The sequence below is a fragment of the Glycine soja genome, chromosome 10, assembly GCF_004193775.1.
Source record: "Glycine soja cultivar W05 chromosome 10, ASM419377v2, whole genome shotgun sequence".
NCBI classification, from domain to species: domain Eukaryota; kingdom Viridiplantae; phylum Streptophyta; class Magnoliopsida; order Fabales; family Fabaceae; genus Glycine; species Glycine soja.
Window position 1 is genome coordinate 52,763,513 of NC_041011.1, and position 23,408 is coordinate 52,786,920.

At 34.4% G+C, this 23,408-nt stretch overlaps 2 protein-coding genes and 1 pseudogene across 3 annotated transcripts; 1 reads left to right on the plus strand and 2 right to left on the minus strand.

The window, feature by feature from the left end:
• Positions 1-3,047: 3,047 nt before the first annotated feature.
• On the plus strand, positions 3,048-11,722 carry LOC114369900 (ecotropic viral integration site 5 ortholog-like). Its single transcript, XM_028327176.1, has 18 exons — positions 3,048-3,401; positions 3,928-3,997; positions 4,229-4,891; positions 4,979-5,173; positions 5,286-5,399; positions 6,301-6,359; positions 6,594-6,660; positions 6,759-6,810; positions 6,919-7,011; positions 7,143-7,226; positions 7,317-7,681; positions 7,988-8,049; positions 9,142-9,211; positions 9,944-10,024; positions 10,106-10,207; positions 10,754-10,878; positions 11,154-11,268; positions 11,362-11,722. The coding sequence occupies exons 1-18, from the start codon at positions 3,352-3,354 to the stop codon at positions 11,485-11,487; spliced, it is 2,493 nt and encodes an 830-aa protein (XP_028182977.1). The 5' UTR covers positions 3,048-3,351; the 3' UTR covers positions 11,488-11,722.
• Positions 11,723-11,812: 90 nt separating this feature from the next.
• LOC114369903 lies at positions 11,813-17,973 on the minus strand (annotated as a pseudogene). The gene is made up of 11 exons (XR_003657737.1): positions 17,605-17,973; positions 17,482-17,534; positions 17,081-17,154; positions 16,209-16,325; positions 15,430-15,621; positions 15,201-15,284; positions 15,028-15,117; positions 14,833-14,886; positions 14,531-14,610; positions 12,589-12,696; positions 11,813-12,159 (listed from the first exon to the last, which is right to left on the minus strand). The product of XR_003657737.1 is annotated as a probable plastid-lipid-associated protein 12, chloroplastic (transcript).
• Positions 17,974-18,395: 422 nt separating this feature from the next.
• LOC114369901 lies at positions 18,396-22,077 on the minus strand. The gene is made up of 2 exons (XM_028327177.1): positions 19,157-22,077; positions 18,396-18,888 (listed from the first exon to the last, which is right to left on the minus strand). The coding sequence occupies exon 1, from the start codon at positions 21,751-21,753 to the stop codon at positions 20,212-20,214; it is 1,542 nt and encodes a 513-aa protein (XP_028182978.1). The 5' UTR covers positions 21,754-22,077; the 3' UTR covers positions 18,396-18,888; positions 19,157-20,211.
• Positions 22,078-23,408: the final 1,331 nt, after the last annotated feature.

Consider the following 23,408-nt stretch of genomic DNA (forward strand, 5'->3'; position numbering starts at 1 on the left):
ACTTTCACCTTTCGCCATGAATCAGATATAGATCTCATCTTCTTTGCCACCAAATTGTCCTCTGTTGTGCTCACTTGTTGTCGTTCTTTGTCGGATCTACGGCCTACGCTGCCCCCAACGGAAGAACCTCTAGGCATCAACTGTTCTCTGTTTGTGCCGCCGCGGACTCGCCTGATCTTGTGATTAATACCTTAGGCACTAATCTTCTCATCACAAGTTCATTTGTCTCTAAAAAAAAATGTTATTCTTGTCTTTTAGAATGCAAAAAGGTTTAGATCATTTGTCTCTAAAAAAAATGTTATTCTTGTCTTTTAGAATGCAAAAAGGATTAGATGTAAAGTATAGCACTGATGTTTTTCTTATGTAATTTGTTTTGTTTGTAAAAAGAAAAACTAGATCCCTTTTATTGTTCTGTTTCTAGTAGTTACTGTGTTTCAAGAGCAATGTTGATTTTCTTTTTAATTACTTGAGAAATAAATGGTTCATTTGTTTTGATTTTGTTCCGCCACTCTCGTATCTTAGGCCCTTGATTCATATGGTGTTTAAATGGGTTCACCCGCAATTTTTTTTTAATCCCTTTATCTTTGAATGGCTTACCAAGAAGAAGAAGAAACGAATGATATTTTTGGACAAAAAAAATCATTGAAAATGCCATGTTACCAGGCACATGATCGACTGACATTAGTGGTATTGACGCACCGGGTTAGGGGTTCATAGTGTCATGTAATTCAAACATTCAGAAATGATTTATATAGGATTCTAAGAAAGAGGAATGGTGAGTGTAATAAATGATAACCACCACACTATAATTTGCTCTAAAAACAAACACACACATAAGCGAACACATCAAAACTAATTGCAGTGTGATTTATATTGACCTATGTTAAATGTTTATATTTTTTTCGAATACATGCATTGATTCTAAAATATTTTTAACAATACTTTTTGAAAGTAATTTTCAAAATTAAAATCACTCAAATATTATTTGAGTAATTATTATTTGATATTAATCATGTTAAACAATAATGAAATAAATTTGTTTACATGTTGGTAATGAAAGGTCAGAATCACTTAATTATAAAATTTTAACCAAAAATTTACGGTCAATAAAAAATAAAACGAGAATTATAATGTTATATTATATTAAAATTTCAATACAAACTGTGTCTGTGACTTTGGAAATTTTAGGCACATACTAATTTTATTTCAATTAGGTTGATATTTAATTTCACAAAATGATTTTATTTCAATTAGCTTAGCTTCCACTTCTAGATTTTTAATTTATAAACTTTCAGCTTATTTATAAGTTTTTAGTAGTCTATGAATTAATATTGTCAACTAATGGTATTTTTGAAAAATTATTAGACGATTAAATAAATACTGTACTTTAGAACGGTGTTATTATATTCGGATGGCTACTTTTTATCTTATACTGTGATCATGTTAATAGTTTTTGGCATTCAATAGCCTCAAGGGACGAGGGATTAGAGAATGATTTTTTTGGCATTCAATAGCCTCAAGAGACGAGGGATTAGGGAATGAATATTTGTACGATACAATAGTACGCTCATTGATTCTATTTTATTCTTAAAAAAGGAAATAATCTTCTGAGGTGCTATTTGAGAGAACTAACAAATACTCATAGAATTCTAAATAGAGAACCATTTTGTAGGTCATATAACTCTGTCATCCTTTACTTTTATTATGCAAATTTTTAAAATAAAAAGCTTTTTAATGAGCATCTATGTTTGGAAAACTGATCGATAACCCACCAAAAAAAACATCTTTCGAGATAATTTTATCAACTTTTTGCTAAATAACGAGATAATCATAAATATGATCGAACATTTAGAATAAAAAAAGTTATAAGTTGTGGTTTTTATGTTAACTACACTAATCTATAATTATCCTACTCTAGGCAAGTTTGTATTCGGTGGTTGACTAAATAAGTTTTATTTGGATTCAAAGAATCTAACAAATTTAAATAATTTTTTTTATCTATTACTAAAAAGATAAAAATAACTCATAATACTAGAAATTATCTATTATTTGAGAAAAATATAATAAAATCATATATTTTTCTATTTATATTATCTTAAAATGAAAATTGAGATATAATAATCCAATCTCACATCTATAAAAGAGAATTATCAATATTTAGGTAGACTAATATAATTCCTACCTACATAGTACATACTTATATTTATTTATCTCTATGTCACTTATTTGAGTGTGATTATATATATCTCAATTATTTGTGGAGAATTTCATGGAGAAATGTCAGAAGATTGTGTTAAATATGATAAGAACAATAATTATCATAAATGTATTATAATTTGATCCAAATTGTTGGTCAAATTTATCAAAATAAAAAAATGGGAATGAACATTTTCTTAAGGTGACTCTCGATTTTAAGCAAAGAAAAAAAAAGAAAATTTAGAAAAAGAAGAGAATAGGGTAATCAATTAAAAACTATAAATTATCATTTTCATATTGTAACGATAAAAACTTTATAGTATCAATCAATTAAAATGCTATAAATATAAATTTTAAATTAATTATTATAAAAATTAATAATCCTATCTTGCATAACGTAATATAATTATTATAACTAAATATTATTTGTCCCATTTTGTTTATATATTTATATGAAATTTGCATAGATTTATATAAATTCATTTAATCTCTTCACACGTAGGATATATAGGAGTAGGACTCAAAACGATTCATTTAAGCGAAATTGTGCATTTTTTTATATGAAAAAGATCAAACAAGGACGGCTTAAAATATCTATTTGGCACTTTATAACCATTAACCAATATTTTTTCTCAAAAAATACATGTATCTTAAAAAAACTGTTTGGGGTATGCATATGCATTGAAAATATAATACGAGGGTGGCGTATGGTTTGCTGTCGGTGTTGAAATTATGGCAAGGCGGTCCACCCGAACCGCACCAGATTTTAAACTTTAGGGTAAAAAAGCATAAATAAATGAAAATAGTGGAGGATTATTATTATTACTAAGGTTATTTACAAGAGCAAGTTGATTAATTGATTATCATTAGTCCAATCTGAAACAGCACGTTGGTCAGGTCAGCCGCGGATGAAAGAAAAGTGAAAATTCAGGAACCACCTTTTAGCTTTTAGCTTTTGAGTGTGAGCATATCACGCAGCACATGTAATATTAACGTCACGCCATTTTCGCTCTCCTCACGCTCAGTGTGCATGTGAATCTCTCTCTCTGTATTTACTGGCACTAGCTTGCAAAAACTAACTGCAAATATACTCATTCAGTTACGCAATTTCCAGCCCAAGAAGATCTCGTTTCGCCGATCCAAACCAATCCGAAAATGAAGCCTAACAAAACCGTAAACCCTCTCATCACCTTCGAACACAAGAGGTATTGTTCGTTATTCACTTCATTCCACGCGTCTCTCGCTCCTCCACTCTCGCCTTATGTTAGATCCGTCAATTAACACTTCATTATCCTCTTTCATTCGCTTTATGTTTTGCTCTGGATTTCACTTGGACTACCATGCGACTTGCCGTTGAATTAGTGCATTTTGAAGATCGATCTCTGTCCGTTGAGTTTGAGTTGACGCTGATTGCGAGTTTTTCTTTCTTCATTTTAATTTTTTGTTACTTAGTAGTATTAAGTAGCGAATAGTGATAATTGGGAATCTGCGCTGAGGCAATCAATGCCGAGTGCCTTGGGAAGTGCGTTTTGTGCGGAATGTGTCGTCGACGGGCAATTTGAGTAGCGTCTTTCTTTAATTTGTTGTTTCGTCTCGTACTTGTTGTTTGTGTGCAGTTTATTATTTTTGAGTCTCTGCTGTTTTTTTTTTTTTTTTTATCTGTTTATTATTGGATTTTTTTATTTTTATTTTTTTGGAAATTAATGAGTGTTTGGTGTGAACACTGAACAGGGATGCCTATGGGTTTACTGTGAGGCCTCAGCACCTGCAAAGATACCGTGAATATGCTAACATTTACAAGGTCCGTCTTGATATGCTTTGGGTTTATGATTCCGGCCTTGCCACTTTTAAGTTTTTCGGGAAGGGTTAGGAGAGTGTTGTGTAGGAAAATTCACTTCCTGCTAAATTGAAGTATCTTACGAGAGTGTACTACTTGTTGGTGGAAATTGTTTTTGTTTTCATCCTCAAAGCTAGAAGCACTTAATTTTGTAAAGTTGGTGTTGTTCCAAGTGTAACACTCTTTTAATTTCAGGAGGAAGAGGAGGAAAGGTCAGATAGGTGGAACTCATTTCTCGATAGACAGGCTGAGTCTTCTGAATTGGTCACAGACGGATTAATTGTGGGGGAGGGGGGTGAGAAGGTTTTAGGTGATGAAGCTGCTGAGCAAGAAGCTGATGCTAGCTTGGAGAAGGGTGTTGATGGACATGAAGCAAGCAACCAGGTGCCTGGTGGTTCTGACAGTGCAGCGGAAAATGGTAGTCAGAAGGAGGAGGTACTGCTGTCTGAGGAGACAAAAGTTCACAGAGTCCAGTTATGGACAGAGATAAGATCATCTCTTCGAACTATTGAGGATATGATGAGTGTTCGTGTAAAGAAGAACACCGGATCAGTAAAAGATGAAAGAGTCAAGAAAGGTTTGTTAAAAGATGAACAGATTATTGAAACTGCAAAATCACCATCACATTCTGATGATGTTAAATCACCAAAAGGAGCAGCATGTGAGGAAGACTCTGAGGAGGAGTTCTATGATGTTGAGAGGTTAGATCCTAGTCCGGAGATGCCTGTTGTTGATGGCACAAATGCCTTGGCAAATGGTATTACTGCTGATGCTGCACAACCAGAGGCTTCATTTCCTTGGAAAGAAGAGTTGGAAGTTCTGGTTCGTGGTGGAGTACCAATGGCATTGAGGGGAGAGGTATGCATTATCTACTTGAGATTGCATTTGTTGTGAAATTTATTTATTGTTTGGTGAGTTACCCTCTTTTTTGTTATTGTGTTTCAGCTTTGGCAAGCTTTTGTTGGTGTAAAAGCAAGGTGGGTGGAGAAGTATTATCAGGATCTGCTATCCTCAGAAAGTGATTCTGAAGTTAAAACTGATCAGCAAAGCATGGAGTCAACTGACAGTAATGGGAAAACAGGTGCAGATTTTGGACATATGCCAGAAAAATGGAAAGGAGTCAAAGGACAGATTGAGAAGGTATTTTCTTTTGATATTTCATCCTTATTGTTCTTAATACTGTGATATTATTGGTATGACACTTTAAACAAGTTTCTTCTTAGTAGTCTATTATCATTGTTTGTTTGTGCAGGATCTGCCTCGAACATTTCCTGGTCATCCTGCTTTGGACGAGGATGGTAGAAATGCTTTGAGACGATTACTTACTGCATATGCTCGACATAACCCCTCAGTTGGTTACTGCCAGGTCCTTGCTTCTTTAAAGAGTTGCATGTTCTATTTTTCCCAACTTTTTTTTATAAAAGCTGTTTTTTCCATTATTTTTCAGTCAATCTAATGAGGTGTTTATATGAAAATGAAACATCTATACATCTGACTAGACTTAAAGGACTTGGTTCATACTGAACTTGTTAGTTAATGAGATACCACAGTGCAACGAATCATCAACTACAGGCATTTATGCTGCCTTATTTGTACTAGTCTTTTTTCCTTCCAAAAATAAAAATTGGCGACTTGAATTTCATCACTTTTAAATGATGAGTCAAGGAATCCAATGGCAATTGATAACATGAATTTTAAAAATCTTGCAAAGCTAAATTTGCCTCCTATTTACCTTTTACTAATATCTGATGTAAAATATTTATATATATGAATTCTAGAAAATGAAACTTTTGGATAGTCATTAACCTTGCACTACTTTACTTCAACAAAATATATTATTGATCTTTGTTTAGATAGTTTTGGACTTTGGAGCAATGTGTTTCTCCAGGTTTGTGTTCGATAGTATAATGAGTTGAAGATGATCTGTGTCACTGTGGTATAGAAATACTGTATCTGATATCCTTAGCAAACTACTTTGTAAATTGATTAGATGAATTTAAAACTACTTTGTGGCAAACCTCAATCAGGCAGGAGCTGTTTTGAGGTTGGATGCCCGACTGAAGGTGCATAGGGCCCTTATGCCTCGTGGGCACCTTTCTTATGTGTGATGTGCATGATTCATAAATAGTAGTGATCCGTCCTATACATGGATAATTAAATAATTTAAGCTTGTCATTTATTATATGCCCTCTCACATGGACATATCATGTATGTTCATGAAATCTATAACCCACTGATTTAGTTTGTTGAAATAATTTATATTGCAGGCCATGAATTTTTTTGCTGGCTTATTGCTACTTTTGATGCCTGAAGAAAATGCCTTTTGGTATGCCCTTAGATAACTGCTTGAGTATTATTTCTAGAGTATATGCACAAAATATGCACTTTTCGAAGTAAATTGTGGATAGAGCATCATTATTATAACTGCTGCTGTGTTTGATGAACACTGTTTCCCTGAGGAATGCCTGACTGATTGCTTTATGCTTATGCAGCATCTTCAGCAGCTTTTACATTGCAAATTTGAACTAATTTAATATTCAATCACTATGGTTTTCCCCAGGACCTTAATGGGCATTTTAGATGATTATTTTGATGGCTATTATTCAGAGGAAATGATAGAATCTCAGGTATGGTTTCTTTACTTTATATTATCGATTAAATTAAATGTGCATGAATAACTGTTACATTTTGACATAATCATTCAAATATATTATCATTTTATCAGGTGGATCAACTTGTTTTTGAGGAGTTGGTGAGGGAGAGGTTTCCCAAATTGGGTTTGTAAACTATTTTAATTCATTTTTGTCATTGAACCCACCAACTGAAATTTGTTTCTAGTGTCACATTTCTTACTTGTTATTTTCTTGTGTTCACTTTTTTTGCAGCCAATCATCTAGATTATCTGGGAGTGCAGGTGGCATGGGTTACTGGACCATGGTTCCTGTCCATTTTTGTGAACATGCTTCCTTGGGAAAGTGGTCAGGTTTTATGTTCTATCTATTTAGTAGTGTAGCCTAGTCTTACTTCACAAAGTTGCCAATGTGAAATGAGCATTTGTACGCTATTGTTTGAGCTTCCTTCTGATCCATTGTAATTATTTGGACTTCAGTTCTTCGAGTGTGGGATGTGCTTCTTTTTGAAGGAAACCGAGTCATGCTCTTTAGAACTGCAGTTGCTTTAATGGAGCTATATGGTACTGTCTGAAAATGTTTATTGGAAAAGGTAATCTAGCAATACTTATGCCATACATATCCTCACAACTTAATTTCATCATGTCTTGTAGGTCCTGCGTTGGTAACAACAAAGGATGCTGGAGATGCAGTTACTTTACTTCAGTCGTTGGCTGGCTCCACATTTGACAGCAGTCAGCTGGTACTGACAGCTTGCATGGGTTACCAAAATATAAATGAGACTCGTTTGCAGCAGCTGAGGAATAAACATCGGCCAGCTGTAATAGCTTCCGTTGAAGAAAGATCAAAAGGGCTTAAAGCTTGGAAGGATTCTCAGGGACTAGCATCAAAGCTAGCTGATATGCAAGTGCTTGGCAATTTATCTCGTACAGAATCTGGTTCCACTAATGCAGATGAAATTCTGATTAGTCTGACTGGAGAGGGTGAGATAGATTCCGTTCCAGATCTTCAAGAGCAGGTCGATTTTGTCTTTCCTTTTGACCCATCTCACTTTTTATCTGATTGTTATATAGTTGATGGTGCATTTTTTGCTATCTTTTCACATATATAACATTCTTCAAATTACTCAGACTGAAGTAAACAATATCCATGTTTTATAAAGTGAGTAATTAGTTTTGGCTACTCACTAATGATTGTGTTAAAATAGGAGGAAACAAAGGGAAATTGAATGAAAACCCCGTGTTTGAGAACACCACGGTTGAGGAACACAGTTGAGCAACTAATTACAAAATGCCATTGTTCTTATGTTGTGAACTCCATGCAGGTTGTCTGGTTGAAGGTTGAACTTTGTAGATTACTAGAGGAGAAAAGATCAGCCATTCTTAGGTACTTAAAAATATGACTTCTCTTGCAGTCGTACAACTGTTTTTCTTTTCCTCCTAACCTACTATAAAATCTAAACCATATGCCCAGTTCCATAAAGCATTGGTTATAATATATAATTATAGACTTGAGTACTTCTGTCTATGTTAAGTGTTAACACAAATGTTGACTTGCTGTGCAGCAAGAGAAGTTTAAATTTGTAACTTCAGAGTATTACGAATTATTGTTTGTGTCGGAAATTGATCCCTAAATTTTTGAGAATCACAGCATCTCATAAATTTGAAGAATTAAAGTCAACTATTCTGTTTTTATTTCATTTCTGTAACTTTGGATTCGTAATTAATTCTGGGAATATCCTATTTATTATTTCCTTTTCTGTTTTCTTCTTTCTACATAATGTATCTCTGCAAATATGAAATAATACTTAGACGAATCATTTTCTTCATACTCTGCTCATAGTTTGTTGTTTGGGTAAAATGTGTTTTAAGTTCTTCCATGTCAACTTACTCTTAGTATCTGTGTTTTAGAAATATGGTGTAATTAGTCCATGGTTCCACGTGTCACTCGTAAGCCACGTCAACATGGTATTATGGGCAAGGGACCAATTCTACGGATTTCCATAGATGTGAGGGCCAAATTCATTGATTTTAAAATACAAGGACTAAGATCTGACTGAAAATAGAGAGACCTAAAAGGCTAAAACACATTTTTCCCTTGTTGCTTTAATATGTGAAGAGTTGGGGCATGGGCAGGGCTATTAAGATCTTGTTTCTTTTTTGGGTTTTTTATTGGAAAATTTAGTGGATGATCTGGCCCATTAACCACTTGGGTGATTAACCCACTTAGAAAGCGGTTAATGATCAATACTTAACGAAAGGATTAATATGGTTAACGGATTCTCCTTTATATGTATGGCCGTCCATTGGTCCTTGATACCTATTCTCCCTTTGTTTTTTTTTTTTTTCTTTTTTAAACTTAAGTTACATGACATTGTATAATGTATGTATGTATATGGAGAGAGAGAAGTTTTCCCTGAAAGTTGAGAGATTCACTTTTTTGCAATCATTTACTCCTTTCAATTTTTTTTTTTATCAGAGCGGAGGAGCTGGAAACAGCATTAATGGAAATGGTCAGGCAAGATAATAGGCGGCAACTGAGTGCTAAGGTAAGTCATGAGTGCACATGGTCCTCCACTTCTCCGAATGTTCTTATCACACATTTGTATGGGATACTGATACTTGTATAATACTTCTACATCCTTTTTTTTTTGTCAAATTCCTTTTCTGGGATACCCACTGCTTTCAAAGTACTACTTGAAAATTCCAGGATACAGATTCAGGTCCATGATACACAGACAGGAAGTTCTATGATGTTTATACCATTGAAGTAGTATTTATGTGAACCTAGTTAATTAGATGAGAATAGACAGTGTTATTAAAACCAGCCCAGCTCGGCCGGTCAAACCACAGGAAACTAGTATGGCCAGTCCAGTTAAGTTTTAGGATCATTTATGTATTTAACCCTGTGAGAACCAGTTAACTCGGTACTAAACTGGTGAAAATTGAAAATTCATCCACCTGGCTCAGGCGGTTTTTAAATTTACAGCTTCCGATGTGCATCATATATTTGCAGCATATAGAGTGCCATCATCATCATGTCTTCTCTACAATCTTCCAAATGGTGTGATTCATATTGTTGATATAGAATTGCAGATTCATCCATATATCACACAATTCAAAATCATCTACAAATCATTTCTTCGTGATATACACATATGGGATCACGTGATTCAAATTGCAAATCTAAAGCCTCTTCTAACTATAGATTAGATATCCTGTAGACTAGGTTCTAATTTGTTATTTGAGTAGTTAAAGCACATAACACTTATCATCTTCAGGTAGAGCAACTAGATGAAGAGGTTGCTCAGCTTCAACAGGCACTTGCTGATAAACAAGAACAAGAAACTGCTATGCTTCAGGTCTCATTTTTGTCTGTTTGTATTCATTCTTGGGATAAAATATGCTTTCTCGTATGTGACGTGAGTTTTTGTTGCTGATAGGTCTTGATGCGGGTGGAGCAAGAGCAAAAGGTGACTGAGGATGCTCGTAGGTTTGCTGAGCAAGATGCAGCCGCACAAAGATATGCTGCGCAAGTCCTTCAGGTTGCCTTTTCCGTTTTTTCTCATCTTGTATTGCTCTTGTATTTCGTTAATATCTGTCACAAATACAAGATAATCATATTTAAAAAAATCATTGTTTTTCAGAAAGCCGATCCTGATTTGGGCATCGTTGTATTATAGGGGCTGATAGTATTTTGTAGCATCTAAGACATTATTATTCATTATTCTGTTGTAGGCTATACTTGAGCGCCATCTGGAATTTAGCCCTGGATAATAATAGATTATGTTTGTTTCTCAGTTATTTTATGGGTGGGGGGGATTGTGGTGATTGCACTATGCTCAACAGTCTAATTAGCATTATTTGATTTCAGGAAAGTTGGCTCGTCTTGTGCCTATTTTGAATTGCACTAATATTTAATTATTTATAAATCTCTATGCCTATCCAAAAAAACAAATCTCTGCTTAATTGTTTATCCATATGTCAAGTCCATGTCAATGCCTTTTTATACTGCTATATTATATTTCGACTAGCACAATGATGAATTTTTGTACTGCAACATCTTACAATCATACATATTATATTGACAGGAAAAGTATGAAGAAGCAACTGCTGCACTTGCTGAAATGGAGAAGAGAGCAGTTATGGCAGAATCTATGCTGGAGGCTACATTGCAGTACCAATGTGGCCAAGTTAAAGTTCTACAATCTCCACGGTATATTTAAGTTTTTGAAATATCCCTGTAGTCTTTACAGCATGTGTGCACCTACAAATTTTTTTCCGGTAGGGTTTTCGATTTAATATTTTTATTTTCCAAGTCTTGCAACGAACATCTGTTGTGATTTTGACATACATACCATCAACATTCAGTTTCTGGTGGTGATCCTTGAAGCACCACTGTAATAGTTGTGAACCTCCCCCAACGGCCCAAACTTTAGTGGAAAGGAAATGAAAATTAACTGCTTGACTTAATGTCTTCTTGATTTACAGATCTTCACAGTTAGATTCTCCAGTATCGAGAAACAATCAAGAGCCTGATATCCCTGCTAGGAGGATAAGTTTGCTTTCTCGTCCATTTGGACTTGGATGGCGTGATCGAAACAAGGTTAGCTTTATCAGCCATTCCGGAAGGTTCAATGTTTTAGCAATCATGATTACTTATTTGTAGTTGATAACCTGAATTTGTTGTCTGCAATAGGGGAAACCCACTAATGAAGAGCCAGCTGAGGGAAAGCCCAGCGTTGAGGAACAAAATACGATCAGTGAACAAGACGTCAATGGCCTTAAAGTACAGGAGGAGAGTAGAAAAGAAGTCAGTGCCTAGATTTTCTTTATATGCTTCTCAAGACAATTTGACGAGGAAAAAGTTGGTTCCTTCTTCCTTGTCTGTAAGTTTTGTTTAGGGTGAACATATAATTTCATATTCATTAATTGTTTGTTCTTTATGATGTAATAGAATAATAGTAATTGGAAAGTAAGTGAACGGTCGAGGTCAATTGTAATACATCTCTCTCGTTTATTCCATGGTTTTAGAATAAACTTTATGATGGCGACGGAAACATTCTAAGTATGTTTGGATGGAGTACCAAAAGAAACCGGGGTGGTGGAAAATACTAATTTATATGCATTGGTAATGTAAATTTTTTAAATTAATAATCAATCATAAATTATAATTATAATAGGTAAAAAGTTTAGTATAGTTTTTGTATTATAATTCCTCGAAATGCAGAATATAATTCTTTGAAACATCATTTTTTATGAACAGTTCTCTCAGATTGAAAGACTATGGAAGATTGAATAAACCAACTTGAACTGGAAGCTGAACAAGTAGTACATCCATGTACACAATTGATCACAAATTTTCACCCGCAACGATTTCTTCTATTCTTTCTAAACAATCACATATATATTAGGTCACCTCAATGCATCTGTACGAACATGTACGAAAATAACATTATTGATTCCCCGGCTAACTCTGAGCTTCTCGTCACTGTATCTGCAAGGAAAATTCAACTAGTGAGGGACATAAGAGATATGCAAAATATTTTAATTTGATCTAGTTTTTAATCAATTTTCAAAAACCATTTTTAAGGAATTTTAATTGAGGGGGATTTTAACTAAACATTATGTCTGGTTAAGAAGAGGGGAAGTAAGGTAGTTATTTTCTTGTTTGGTTCACAGAGAAAGAAAAAAGGTTTTAAAATAAATTTATTTTTGTATCTTATAATTTTAAATTTTAAAACATACGTAGAACAATAGAAATATTTTAAATTTCTTTCTCCTTCGCTCCAAATCCTCACAATATTGGAGGGAGCAAAAATTAGATGAGAAGGGATTTTGCTCTCTCCATATCCCAAAAATTGAACCAAATAAACGTGATCTGCATATATTGGATGGATTAAGAGAGAATATGAAGTCATCTTACAGAAGCTCCAATATGAAGTTGTTTTTCAGTTCTAGGGGATATCCGAATGGACCACCAATTATGGCTGCATCATCCATTGTAACGTCATACACTCCGGAGCCAGTTTTTCTGTCAAATTTGTCGCAAATTATCAAAGAACATTCGGTGGGGCTCGTATTTTCAAACAGATAATTCAAGGAACACGTATAGAGATAAATGGATACATGGATGAACTTTGTTTTTCTAATCTGTGCCCATCAAGTTATTCGCTGTCACTAGAACTCACTCCTATCCAGGCAACTGTACTGTGGTTTACTCATCAGATTGTCATATATCAGTTGCATACCTACTTATCTAGCAAAATACGGCTTGATAAAATACAGCCTATATTTTTGGAGGAATTTTACATACAGTTGCAGCATTGCTTTATTTCATCAATGCAAAGACCGTGCTTGTTTCATCAGCAGGATCTTTCCATTGACATTCATTGTCATTTGATCTTCCCCTCAGTTATTCCTTTCTTCAAATTAGTTTCTAGAATCTCTTTCCTAAATACTCGTTCACAAACTATTGCCAAAAATGTTTAATGAACTTGATCATCTAAAATGGACAAACACACAGGATAGATTTGAAATTCTTCCTCGGCCATCATTCAGGACATCTTTGAGATTCTTAACCACTGATCCTAATGATCGGCCCCCTCTTTTTCAATAAACTGATTTTCCAATAGGTTGAACCATGAAACTTTACCTGTAGCTTTTTAAGGGCAAAACGTAGTTGGAGTTCTTTAAATACTTTTAGTCTTATTTAGAGTTTCATCTCAGAATCGGTGCTGATCTTAATGTCAATTTTAATTTGAGAACAGTATAAAAAATATTTAAAGAATTGTACCTAAATTTTGTCCTCTTTAAATAAGTCAACCATTTCAATTAAAGAATATTCCTTCCGCGCAAAGAGGCAAAAATATCGTTATAATCTTATGAGAAAAGCAATTAGTTCATGACCTATAAAATAGCTGACATATCAAGATATAGTCACAATAACATCCTAAGAAAGACTAGAGCCCCTACCCTAACTTTAACCATGCCCTTAAGTATCAAAGCTACACACTTCATAAAAGATCCTTTGTCTCAGCCGCTTAGTACAGGCAACCCATCGCGACACCCTAAATAAGCTCTTATAGTCTCACAGTAAAACTAAAAATTTAGTCATTCTACATATTCCCATTAATGCCCTCGCAGAAATTCTCCTACCTATAAATACCCTGTTATATAAAGTTAGCTTTGGCAAAGAATTCCAAGCATACATTAAGCATATATCAAGATATATGTCACAATAACATCCTAAGAAAGACAAGAGCCCTACCCTAACTTCAACCATGCCCTTAAGAATCAAAGCTACACATTTCATAAAAGATCCTTTGTCTCAGCCGCTTAGTACAGGCAACCCATCGTGACAACCTAAATAAGCTCTCATAGTCTCACTGTAAAACTAAAAATTTAGTCATTCTACATATTCCCATTAATGTCCTCGCAGAAATTCTCCTACCTATAAATACCCTGTTATAAAGTTAGCTTTGGCAAAGAATTCCAAGCATACATTAAGCATTGCCTAGCATGCTTACCCGGGTTCTAACTAGTACTTCTATTCTCTCAATTCCTTAGATTCCCTTAAAATACCTTTACCTCGAAGCCTTAGCACATGTACTCTCTGGAGGTGGCGGGTATGTGCCCTATGGCTTTAAGCTTATCCTTGTCCAAGGCCGAAGACCCACCTTCCTCTTCGTTCACAAATTCTAGATCTAGCCCCTTAACTATCCAAAGGTTCTCCACTATTTGTCTATAGTCGCCACCAAAGGCAGAGAGGCTGGTTCTGTCATTGCCACTAAATGCCTTCCTACTTCCTTTGTTTTGATGACCCTCTCATGAACATCATTCGTAAACATGAAACAGTGGAAACTTACACAAAATTTCCACTCATGGAGAACTTAAGCCCAAGCAAGATATCAACCAGAAACTTTATTCCTCCATTCTTCCTGATAATCTGCAACAGCCATCATAATATACACTGAAGATTTGAGGCAGCATATGTGGAAATCAAAGTAAAGCTGTGTTTGTTTGAGGGGAGGGTGAGAGAAATAGGAGAGAAATAATGTTGGTTTTATGTGGGTCCTACACCCTTCACTCTACTTTAATTCAAATATTTTTCTTCTATATCCATCCTCTAAACCAAACACAACATAAATGCAAAAGATGAACCTGATACCTGCTTGCCCATCAGCCCATTGACAGCATTCTCTATCCAACTATCCGTCACAGTCTGTAGATAATAAGTTGCTTAAATAAGAATAGGCAAACTTTGCAACAAAAAATGTACCCATTTTAATAAGCTTCAATCATCATTGTCCAAAAAAAAAACATCAAATTAGTAAGTGATTAATTATTGGTGTTCCTATCTGACCTGTGAATTCCACATCATCTGCCACTCACCGTCTTCTAGTTCTGGTTCTTGGCCAATATTCTGCTTTAAGGAAATAAGTTCATCTATTGCCTGTTGGAATTAAGAGTGTGAAAAACATTGACAATTGAAACGTTCCAGTTATGTTTTAAAAAATAATAAATCAGCACTCTGACCTCTTTAATACCCTTCCCTGAGGAAATAGCTGTCAATAACCTTTGCCTAGGTTCAGTTTGCTTCTGTAACACAAATGTGGTTCCCTGCACTATAGATATGTTGCTAATAATTCTTAGAAATATAAAGCATATATAGAAATACTTTATGTTATTGACAATTAAGAATTTTACTCAGGGAATGGAACAAAAGACTACTAGAATGATGTTTTTACTGAAAATGCCTAATCACCTTATTTCCTTTTGAGATATGAAGGTTTCCTGAACTCGACAAATATGTGGTGTCTAACCAACCCTTTGCTTCATCTCCCAGTAGCCTAAATGGAACTGGATACGGAACTTTAAATGGAAGAAATTTAAAAGAAAAAGCAGCTCTGTCAAACCTAAAAAGGATTCTTTTTCCATCTTCAATTGATGCTGCTGCCTGTGTAAATTGAAAGACATAAAAACAAGAACTACAATAACTAAACCTTTATCCAACTATATGGAGTAGGGTAGATAGATCGAACAAACCAAATTTTCGATAGATGGAAGAACAGAGATGACAAAATATATGTACAGAGATATGATATCAAATTCTCTGTATGAATAAGTGCAAACATAAATGGGACTTCAACCATCATGCTAGATGTATAAAAACTATTGGAAAAAACTCCAGTCCTACATTGGCTAGAGATAAGACCAAGATATAGTATATAAGTGGGGGACAACCCTTACAAAAGAAATAATCCTTACAAAGTGAGTACTGATTAGTAAATGCTAAAGAATTTAAAGTAGAGAAGTGCTAAATAGTATGAGATGAAGTGTTACGAACTGATAAAAAAAAAAAAAAGATGAAGTGCTAGCACAATTCATTTACTAATATGGACTATTGGCAAAGCTTCTTAAGCTAAATGGCTACAGTGAGTGTCATAGTGTTACCAAGTATTAAAAAAAAGAGTAATAAAGTTGAATTTTACACAAATGTATATTAAATTTATCATATCTTCAACAGAAGTTATTTAGTATTACCTCCACTTTGAGCTCACCAATAGCATCAGAAAATGACACAATATTGCATACGCGTGGATCATTTGTTCGAAGATAAATCTCTTGAAATACACTAAAAAAACAACCCCGACAAAGGTTCTCCGAAAGAGCAATATGAAATGCCACATTGAGACACATCATCAAGCAATTTACAGAGTCTGTCTTGAACAGGCCATGACACTTGTTCTGGTAGGCTATTATCAAGTCTAAGAAAATTTCAGTTCAATATGCCTAAATGTACAGACAGTATTACATGTAGTAAAGGATAATATGTTTTGCTTTCCCTTAGGGAGTTGATATCAGTATTGATTAAGACTGTTGCTTCCTCCTGTGTTATTCACCTTATGGTTTTCATGATACTGAATGAAATAGTCGTTCCAAGAATTGAAGATGAATCCATGTGTTCCAAGATGAAGAAGCTTTTCATAAGGTTTGTGTTTCATAATAATAATAATATATGTCAAAATAATAATAATAATAATAATTATAATGACCTTTAAACTTTGAACAGCTGTAAAATACTCAAATTGTTATCACCATCATCATAATAATACTAATAGTAGTTTCAAACTTCTATTTTTTAATCGGATCCAAATCATACAATCTACAGTCAAGTACTATTGGAAAAGGCTGAGTGGGCGAACAATTTGCTGACATGGTAGTCGACTTTATGATGATTCGATAATAACTAAATTTCAATAACCTTTCTGAAGCAATTATCCGATCATGTGTATTTTTTTTCAAAGACACGTGGTATAATCTAGACAATAATAAAAATATAAGTAAAAATAAATAAAATTGGAAAATATGTTTCATTGGACATTCAGAAAAAAAAAATAAGGCAAGACAGAAACTGAATGGGCGATGCAGTTCCAGGTCTTGTGGTGAAAATTAGCTGCCAGCGACCCTCGATCAAATTTGAGTTTGTCTGCAGAATTAAATTTCATGGACCAACGGAAATTTGTCTTGCCTAGTAGTATGCTCGGTTCCAAACTTCCAACTACTGGAAAAAAATATGTGCAAGAATAACTAGCTAATTTATTTTAGTTGTGATTCATTGTGACTTTAGTCTCTAAAACTAATGAAATTAAAATAATAAAAAAATCCGAAACCACGTCACTCAGTTTAGTATTTTTGTTTAATGAAACACATTGTCTACTAGTAATTTAAGGGGAAGGAAGGAAGGTTTAAAAACCATATTGGAAAAGAAACTTGGAAGTAAAACAATGAGAATGCGATGAAATTGAAGACGAACCGGATCAGGTACACCCCCTAAACGTTCCAGGACTTGAACAGCACGCCTGAAAGACGAATAAAAAACAAAATGAATGCTGAATTCAAAAAGGAATTGAAGAAACGTGTCTGAGAGAGATAGAGACGTTGAGCTGCTGAGGAGAAGAAGAACGTCCGCGTCCTTGAATGCCAAGAAGGGCTTCGATGAGTGAGTTTTCAGATTCAGTAAACGATATTTGTTCCACTTTAGAGCACCGAACCACGAACCGATCTTTCAAGGGCCTCGGAGAACACGGGATCGATGAGTGAAACCCTAGATTTACAAGTTTCAGAGCCATTCTACTTGTTGTATGCAAGCTCAAGCTAAATTCTGTTATGTGGCGCCAAGATCAAATTGAATACGTGGCATGCCCGGAAACAATATATAGGTAGAATATCGCTTTTCTGCGCCACCCTCAAGTTTCAATATCCACACAACCAGATTACTGTACTCCATGTTTGTTGTTAGAAAGCCATTCATTTATTGCACAATATCTGTAAAGATATTCTAGTGTAAGAAATAATTTCTAGGATTAATTTATTCAATTAACATAATCACACGCTTGTTTTTTTTTTTTTATGAATTTTCAAGGCATCATATATTAATGGTTAAAATGAATTATTTAAAAAAGTCATTATTTTTCAGATTCTTTTAAGTTAAAAGAATTATTTCCTCGCAGGTATTATATTTTCATTTATTATTCACGAACGAAATTGAATAAAACTAATATTTTTGCCGACACCGAATATTTTATCTGTAAATTTTATAAATCATTATTTTTTTTAATTAAATAATCACCACAAAACGGGCCAACACTTTAACCACAACTTGAGACAGAATGCAACGGGGATAAAGGAACGTTAAAAGAAACACTACTTTCGAACCGGGCCAAGAGAAGAAAGAAAAGAAAAACACCATTAACATGATCAACAGCATGAAAGTCACAGGTCAAGCATTCAATTTAAGTGATACTTGCTACGTAACATGCTGAAAGAGTAGCTAATAAGACAAAGAAAAGACTGAAATCACGAAATCGGCTCCTTCACCATACAAGCAATTCCTGGACACATGACTGAATAATACCAAGTCACATTGAACTCGTTGAGGCACAAAATTAAGAAAAGACCAATGATCTCAGCAAACAATTCTTTTGGTTTTGCTAAGACACCAAGTGCAGTTGTGCAGAGCCTGCAGGCATGAATAGTGTCTGCGGACAAGATGAAGCAGCAGCTATTACGTATTCCACGCCAATTCCTAACTTTATATTGCCCTGTCTTTTTGAGATGCACTACAAACTCTTAATACCACGTAACTACAAGATTTACGAAACTGTTTGTCACAGGCATATTTTACACCTTTTGACTTGTATAGCCTAGCAGCAAATAGTATCTGTAAACACAAAAAACAATGGTTAGAATTAAAATATATATGCACCAGAATAGATAAAAAGTAAAAACAGATAAACAGTGAAGAATGTAACAGACATGAGAAAAATGATCATAAGTAACGGATGCCCATGAATTAAATTCAAAGGTCAATATTTTTTTATTAAAAACAAAAGAATAGATGGCTTTCAAATACACAACTGTAAAATGTATTTAATTAAGCATTTGAAGTTCAAGGAGAATAGGAAAACCAGAAATATTAGAGAAAATACCAGCAAAAACACTTCCATTTTCTCTTTCTAAAATAGCATCCCTGCATCCTTTTCTGAGCCAACCCTCACAATAATATCGAACCCCTGCATCATCCATCTAATTCCTCGGGAATATCCAACACAGTAGCAATTGGCACATTTGTGAAACCAGATATCCCATCGTAGTTAAATCTGGCAGAAATACTGCTTTCTATCAAACTTGGAGTCCAAAGCCACCAAACATTATGTTAAAGCAATCATTCACTTACATGTGAAAGAGAAACTCATGCATAATCAGAATCTATCCAAAAATCAATCAAGCTAAATGTGACTTACACAACTTGTAAATAAGAATATTTCAAGAACCTAGCATTACATGTAAGTGAATGATAGTAGTAGTATATTGGAAGAAAAAACTATAATTGGTCCTTTATGAAAAGCTTTCCTCGTTAAAAAGGATTGATTCTATTCAGCATTGTCTGATGAAGTTCATTATGGTAAACAGTGAGCATCACAAATAACTTTTTAATTAAAAAAAGACACTCATTAAGAGAAGGGAGGATAAATAATCAACAGAAACAACCAATAAAATATACAAAATCAATTGATGCATGAAATTAACTAAAAGTAGCTTCAGTACATAGTGTCATTAGTTCTCCTCACAAATTCACAGGTTCTTTACATGCTAATTAGGATAACACTTTGGCATACACTTAAATCCCTTGTACACAAATGAACCTGCAAACCTAAGGATCTCTCTTACTATTTTTTGAAAGACCTACCCAACCAAACTCTACCCCAGAAAGGAAAAAGAAAACGAAGGAAAATAAGGTCCTAGCCATTATGGCCCTCATTAATGTACATGAGATATGACAACGAAGAACAAAACCACTAGTCCTCCCCAATCTTTCATATTACCAAAACATACAAATTAAAAAAATATATAGCCACAAAATAAAAGTAAACCACTAACATACGATCTACAAATTACCAACATTTATGTATTAAAAAGTTGTAGAATTAATTTTACTCTAGCCTTCCCCTCAAAAGTCTATTCAGATGAACAACTTAAGTTGCTAACATGGGACAGACAAATTATCATCTCCGGAAGTGGTCTCTAAGCTTGTCCCAACTACTTGATTCTTGCTTCCATCCTTCTCATTTAAGACCAAGTCATTTGTGTTTTCATCTGTTGCTCCTTGACTTGTTGATTCTTCATTTCTGTTCAGCATTTCAAAATCATCACTCTCTTTGTTATCCATAACATCATTATCTTTTGCAAAAAAATTATCTGTCAAACACTGTTGTGTCACTACTTCATCCTGCTGCTCATCCTTCTCCTTCACTTCATCAAACACACAATCATCCCCCATTTCATGACCTCTGATCTCATCCTTCTTCGCAATAGCCTCATTTGGAACAGACCCTTCCATAAAAATATCATCTACACCTTCAGCCTCCAATACGCCATCATTATCCAACTTAGCACCAGCCTCAACATTTCCAACTCTCCCACTTTCCGGCAGCGAGTCAGCCATCTCAACATTGTTCTCAATTCCCAGAACTGGAACATCCGATCCACCCTCACTCTCATTATCAGATCCATTCTCCACAACTTCCTCGTTCACATCCTCCACAGCTTGATTCTGCCTCTCAAGAAACAGCAACCTCCTTCGCAGATCGCCCAACTCTCTCTCCATCAGGAAAAGGCGCTCCTTCAAAGTCAAATTCTCTTCCTCCAATTGAGCTATATGGGAATCCTGATCATCAACCCTATTCTCTAACACATTATTATACTCACCTCCATAATTCGGGTATATCATCTCGAACCGACTCAAATCATGATCCAGCCTCCTCTCCACCTCCACATGTTCCTCTACATCACTCTCACTGGACCCACCGTCCTCTTCATCCTCATAATCATGAACATCAGCTTCATTACCCGGCGATCGAAGCCTAATCAAACCCTTCATCGATCCATATCCATCAACACCCCACTCCTCCTTAGCCATATCCCCTAACACCTCCCTTGACGGCGACAATATAGGCGTAGGCAGCACTGCGGGGGTCACAGGACAAGGCGACACAAGCGATGCTATGCCACCGGACTTCTTGGCACGAATAATAAACGACGTCGTATTCCTAGGGGCATAAGGAGCGAATCTATTATTAAACTTCTTCTTAGGATAGAACTTACGCGCTTTTAAGCGATTTTGCGATTGCAACTCGTGCAGCGTTGGGGGCTGGTAACCGACGACACCGCTGTTGGAAATACTAAGAGTAGCGATTCCACTTGGAATGGGTTTTTCCATTCTTCTAGGGTCCTTGCGTTTGTCAGTTACCTTCTTCCCCTTCCAGTTACTCCAGTAGTTCGGTTTCATAGGGTTCTGAAACTTCATGTTAGGGTCCAGAGGAGGATGCTGAGACCAAACCTTGTTGTATCCACGATTCATCATCGGAGGCTGAGGCTGAGAATGGTTCATCATAATCTGCGATGTCTTCATTTGAGGCTGCTGCGCTTGCTGATTGTGCGAGAGCATCTGAGGCTTCACCTGATTCATAACCTGAGGTTGGTTCATCTGGTTCAAATTCATAATCATCTGCGATTGGTCGTTCATCTTAACGAAACCCTAGGCCTAACGGTTCGGGCTATAAATCGTTACGATTTCTAACGAACTGTCAAGAATAAGGTAGTATCGCCGATCGCGAAAACCGGCACCGGTAAAGAGAGACCGAAACCCTAAATTCCTTTTTTTTTTCTCTGAAATATATTCGGAAGGGAGAATATTAGATTTAGGGTTTGATCTTAAGGGAATCGAACTACGGCTGAAATCGTATTCCTCTTTCGAGATTTTCACGAATCTGAGAGAAAACCCCCAAGTTCTTGATTTTCTTTTTTTTTTTTTCTCGAAAATTCTGGTTATTATCGCTGAAGATTATGCTTCTGTGAGGTGCTCCTCCCAATCAAAAGGGGTTATATAGTGGGTCAGGAATAAATTAGACGGCTAGATGGTGATTTGGTGAATGGACGGTTTGGATTGCACATTCGTGATGAACACGTGGCACTCGTCTCCGAAAAAGTCGATTCTTGTGATTTCCCGTTTCAAGGTACGACTGCTCAGGGGAATTTTGAACCTTGCCAATTGATGTCTTCATGAGCATTTTATTTTATTTAACAATATTTTTTTAGGATATTATTTAACAATATTTTGAACCTTACGTATGTAGTATTATTTTTTGTGATATTAATTATGTAAAGTTACTAATTATATTATATTTTTTATTACTTTAGTAATATTTCAATTATTATAATAAATTACTTATTTGATTTTAAATGTTTACCTAAAATTAATTATATTCTTTTTCTGAATAAGTCTTTCAAATCTTAAAAATATTTTATTTTATGATTTTTATATAAATTATTTAATGTCACAAAAATTTGAAATATTAAATTAATTTCAAAAAATAAGAAGATTAAATTAAATACTTTATATAAAAAATCTAACTTTTAGCAGCCATTTAATGATTAAGATAAGATTGAATAAATAATTTTTTCCTACTCCATTCATAAAATATAATTTTCTTATTAAATATAATTTTCTTATTATGTTTGTTTTAGAGCACATATATTTTTCCTTTAAGACAATTATATTTGAATCGTGTGAGATTATTATGGACAATAAATCCTAGAAACTAATTAAATTAAAATAATCTAATATCAATTTTATTTATACGCTTAGTGTTATAATTTCATTATTTTATTGAATTGATCAAATGTGAATGTTATTAATGTTTTATTTGTTTGAAAAATGCTAGCACACTTTTTTCATATTCTCCCTCAAAGATTCTTATTATGATTTGTTATAATTTATTAAAAATTAAATTTTTGGTAGATTACATTAAATTTTTATCCATCAAAAAGAATTTTTTTTAAATAAAGTCATATATAAAGTGTCGCTCACATTTCTTTTTCTCGAGAGATGTTATTAATGTTCTATCTATATACACAGAGGACTATTGACTTTTTTATTTAGAAAAAATAACTATTGAAATTCAATTTGAAAAGAAGGATAAACTTTATAGATTAAAAGAGATCGACGAATAATAAAATAGGATGAACATAAACGGTTAGTGATTTGAAATAGTTAAGACATATTTTTCTGAAATAGTTATTAAATTAAATTAAAAATGGAAATTATAAATATATTTGGAAAATAAAAAATATATGAAATGTGCAGTTCATGAGATTAGAATAAGACATGTAACCAGGGAC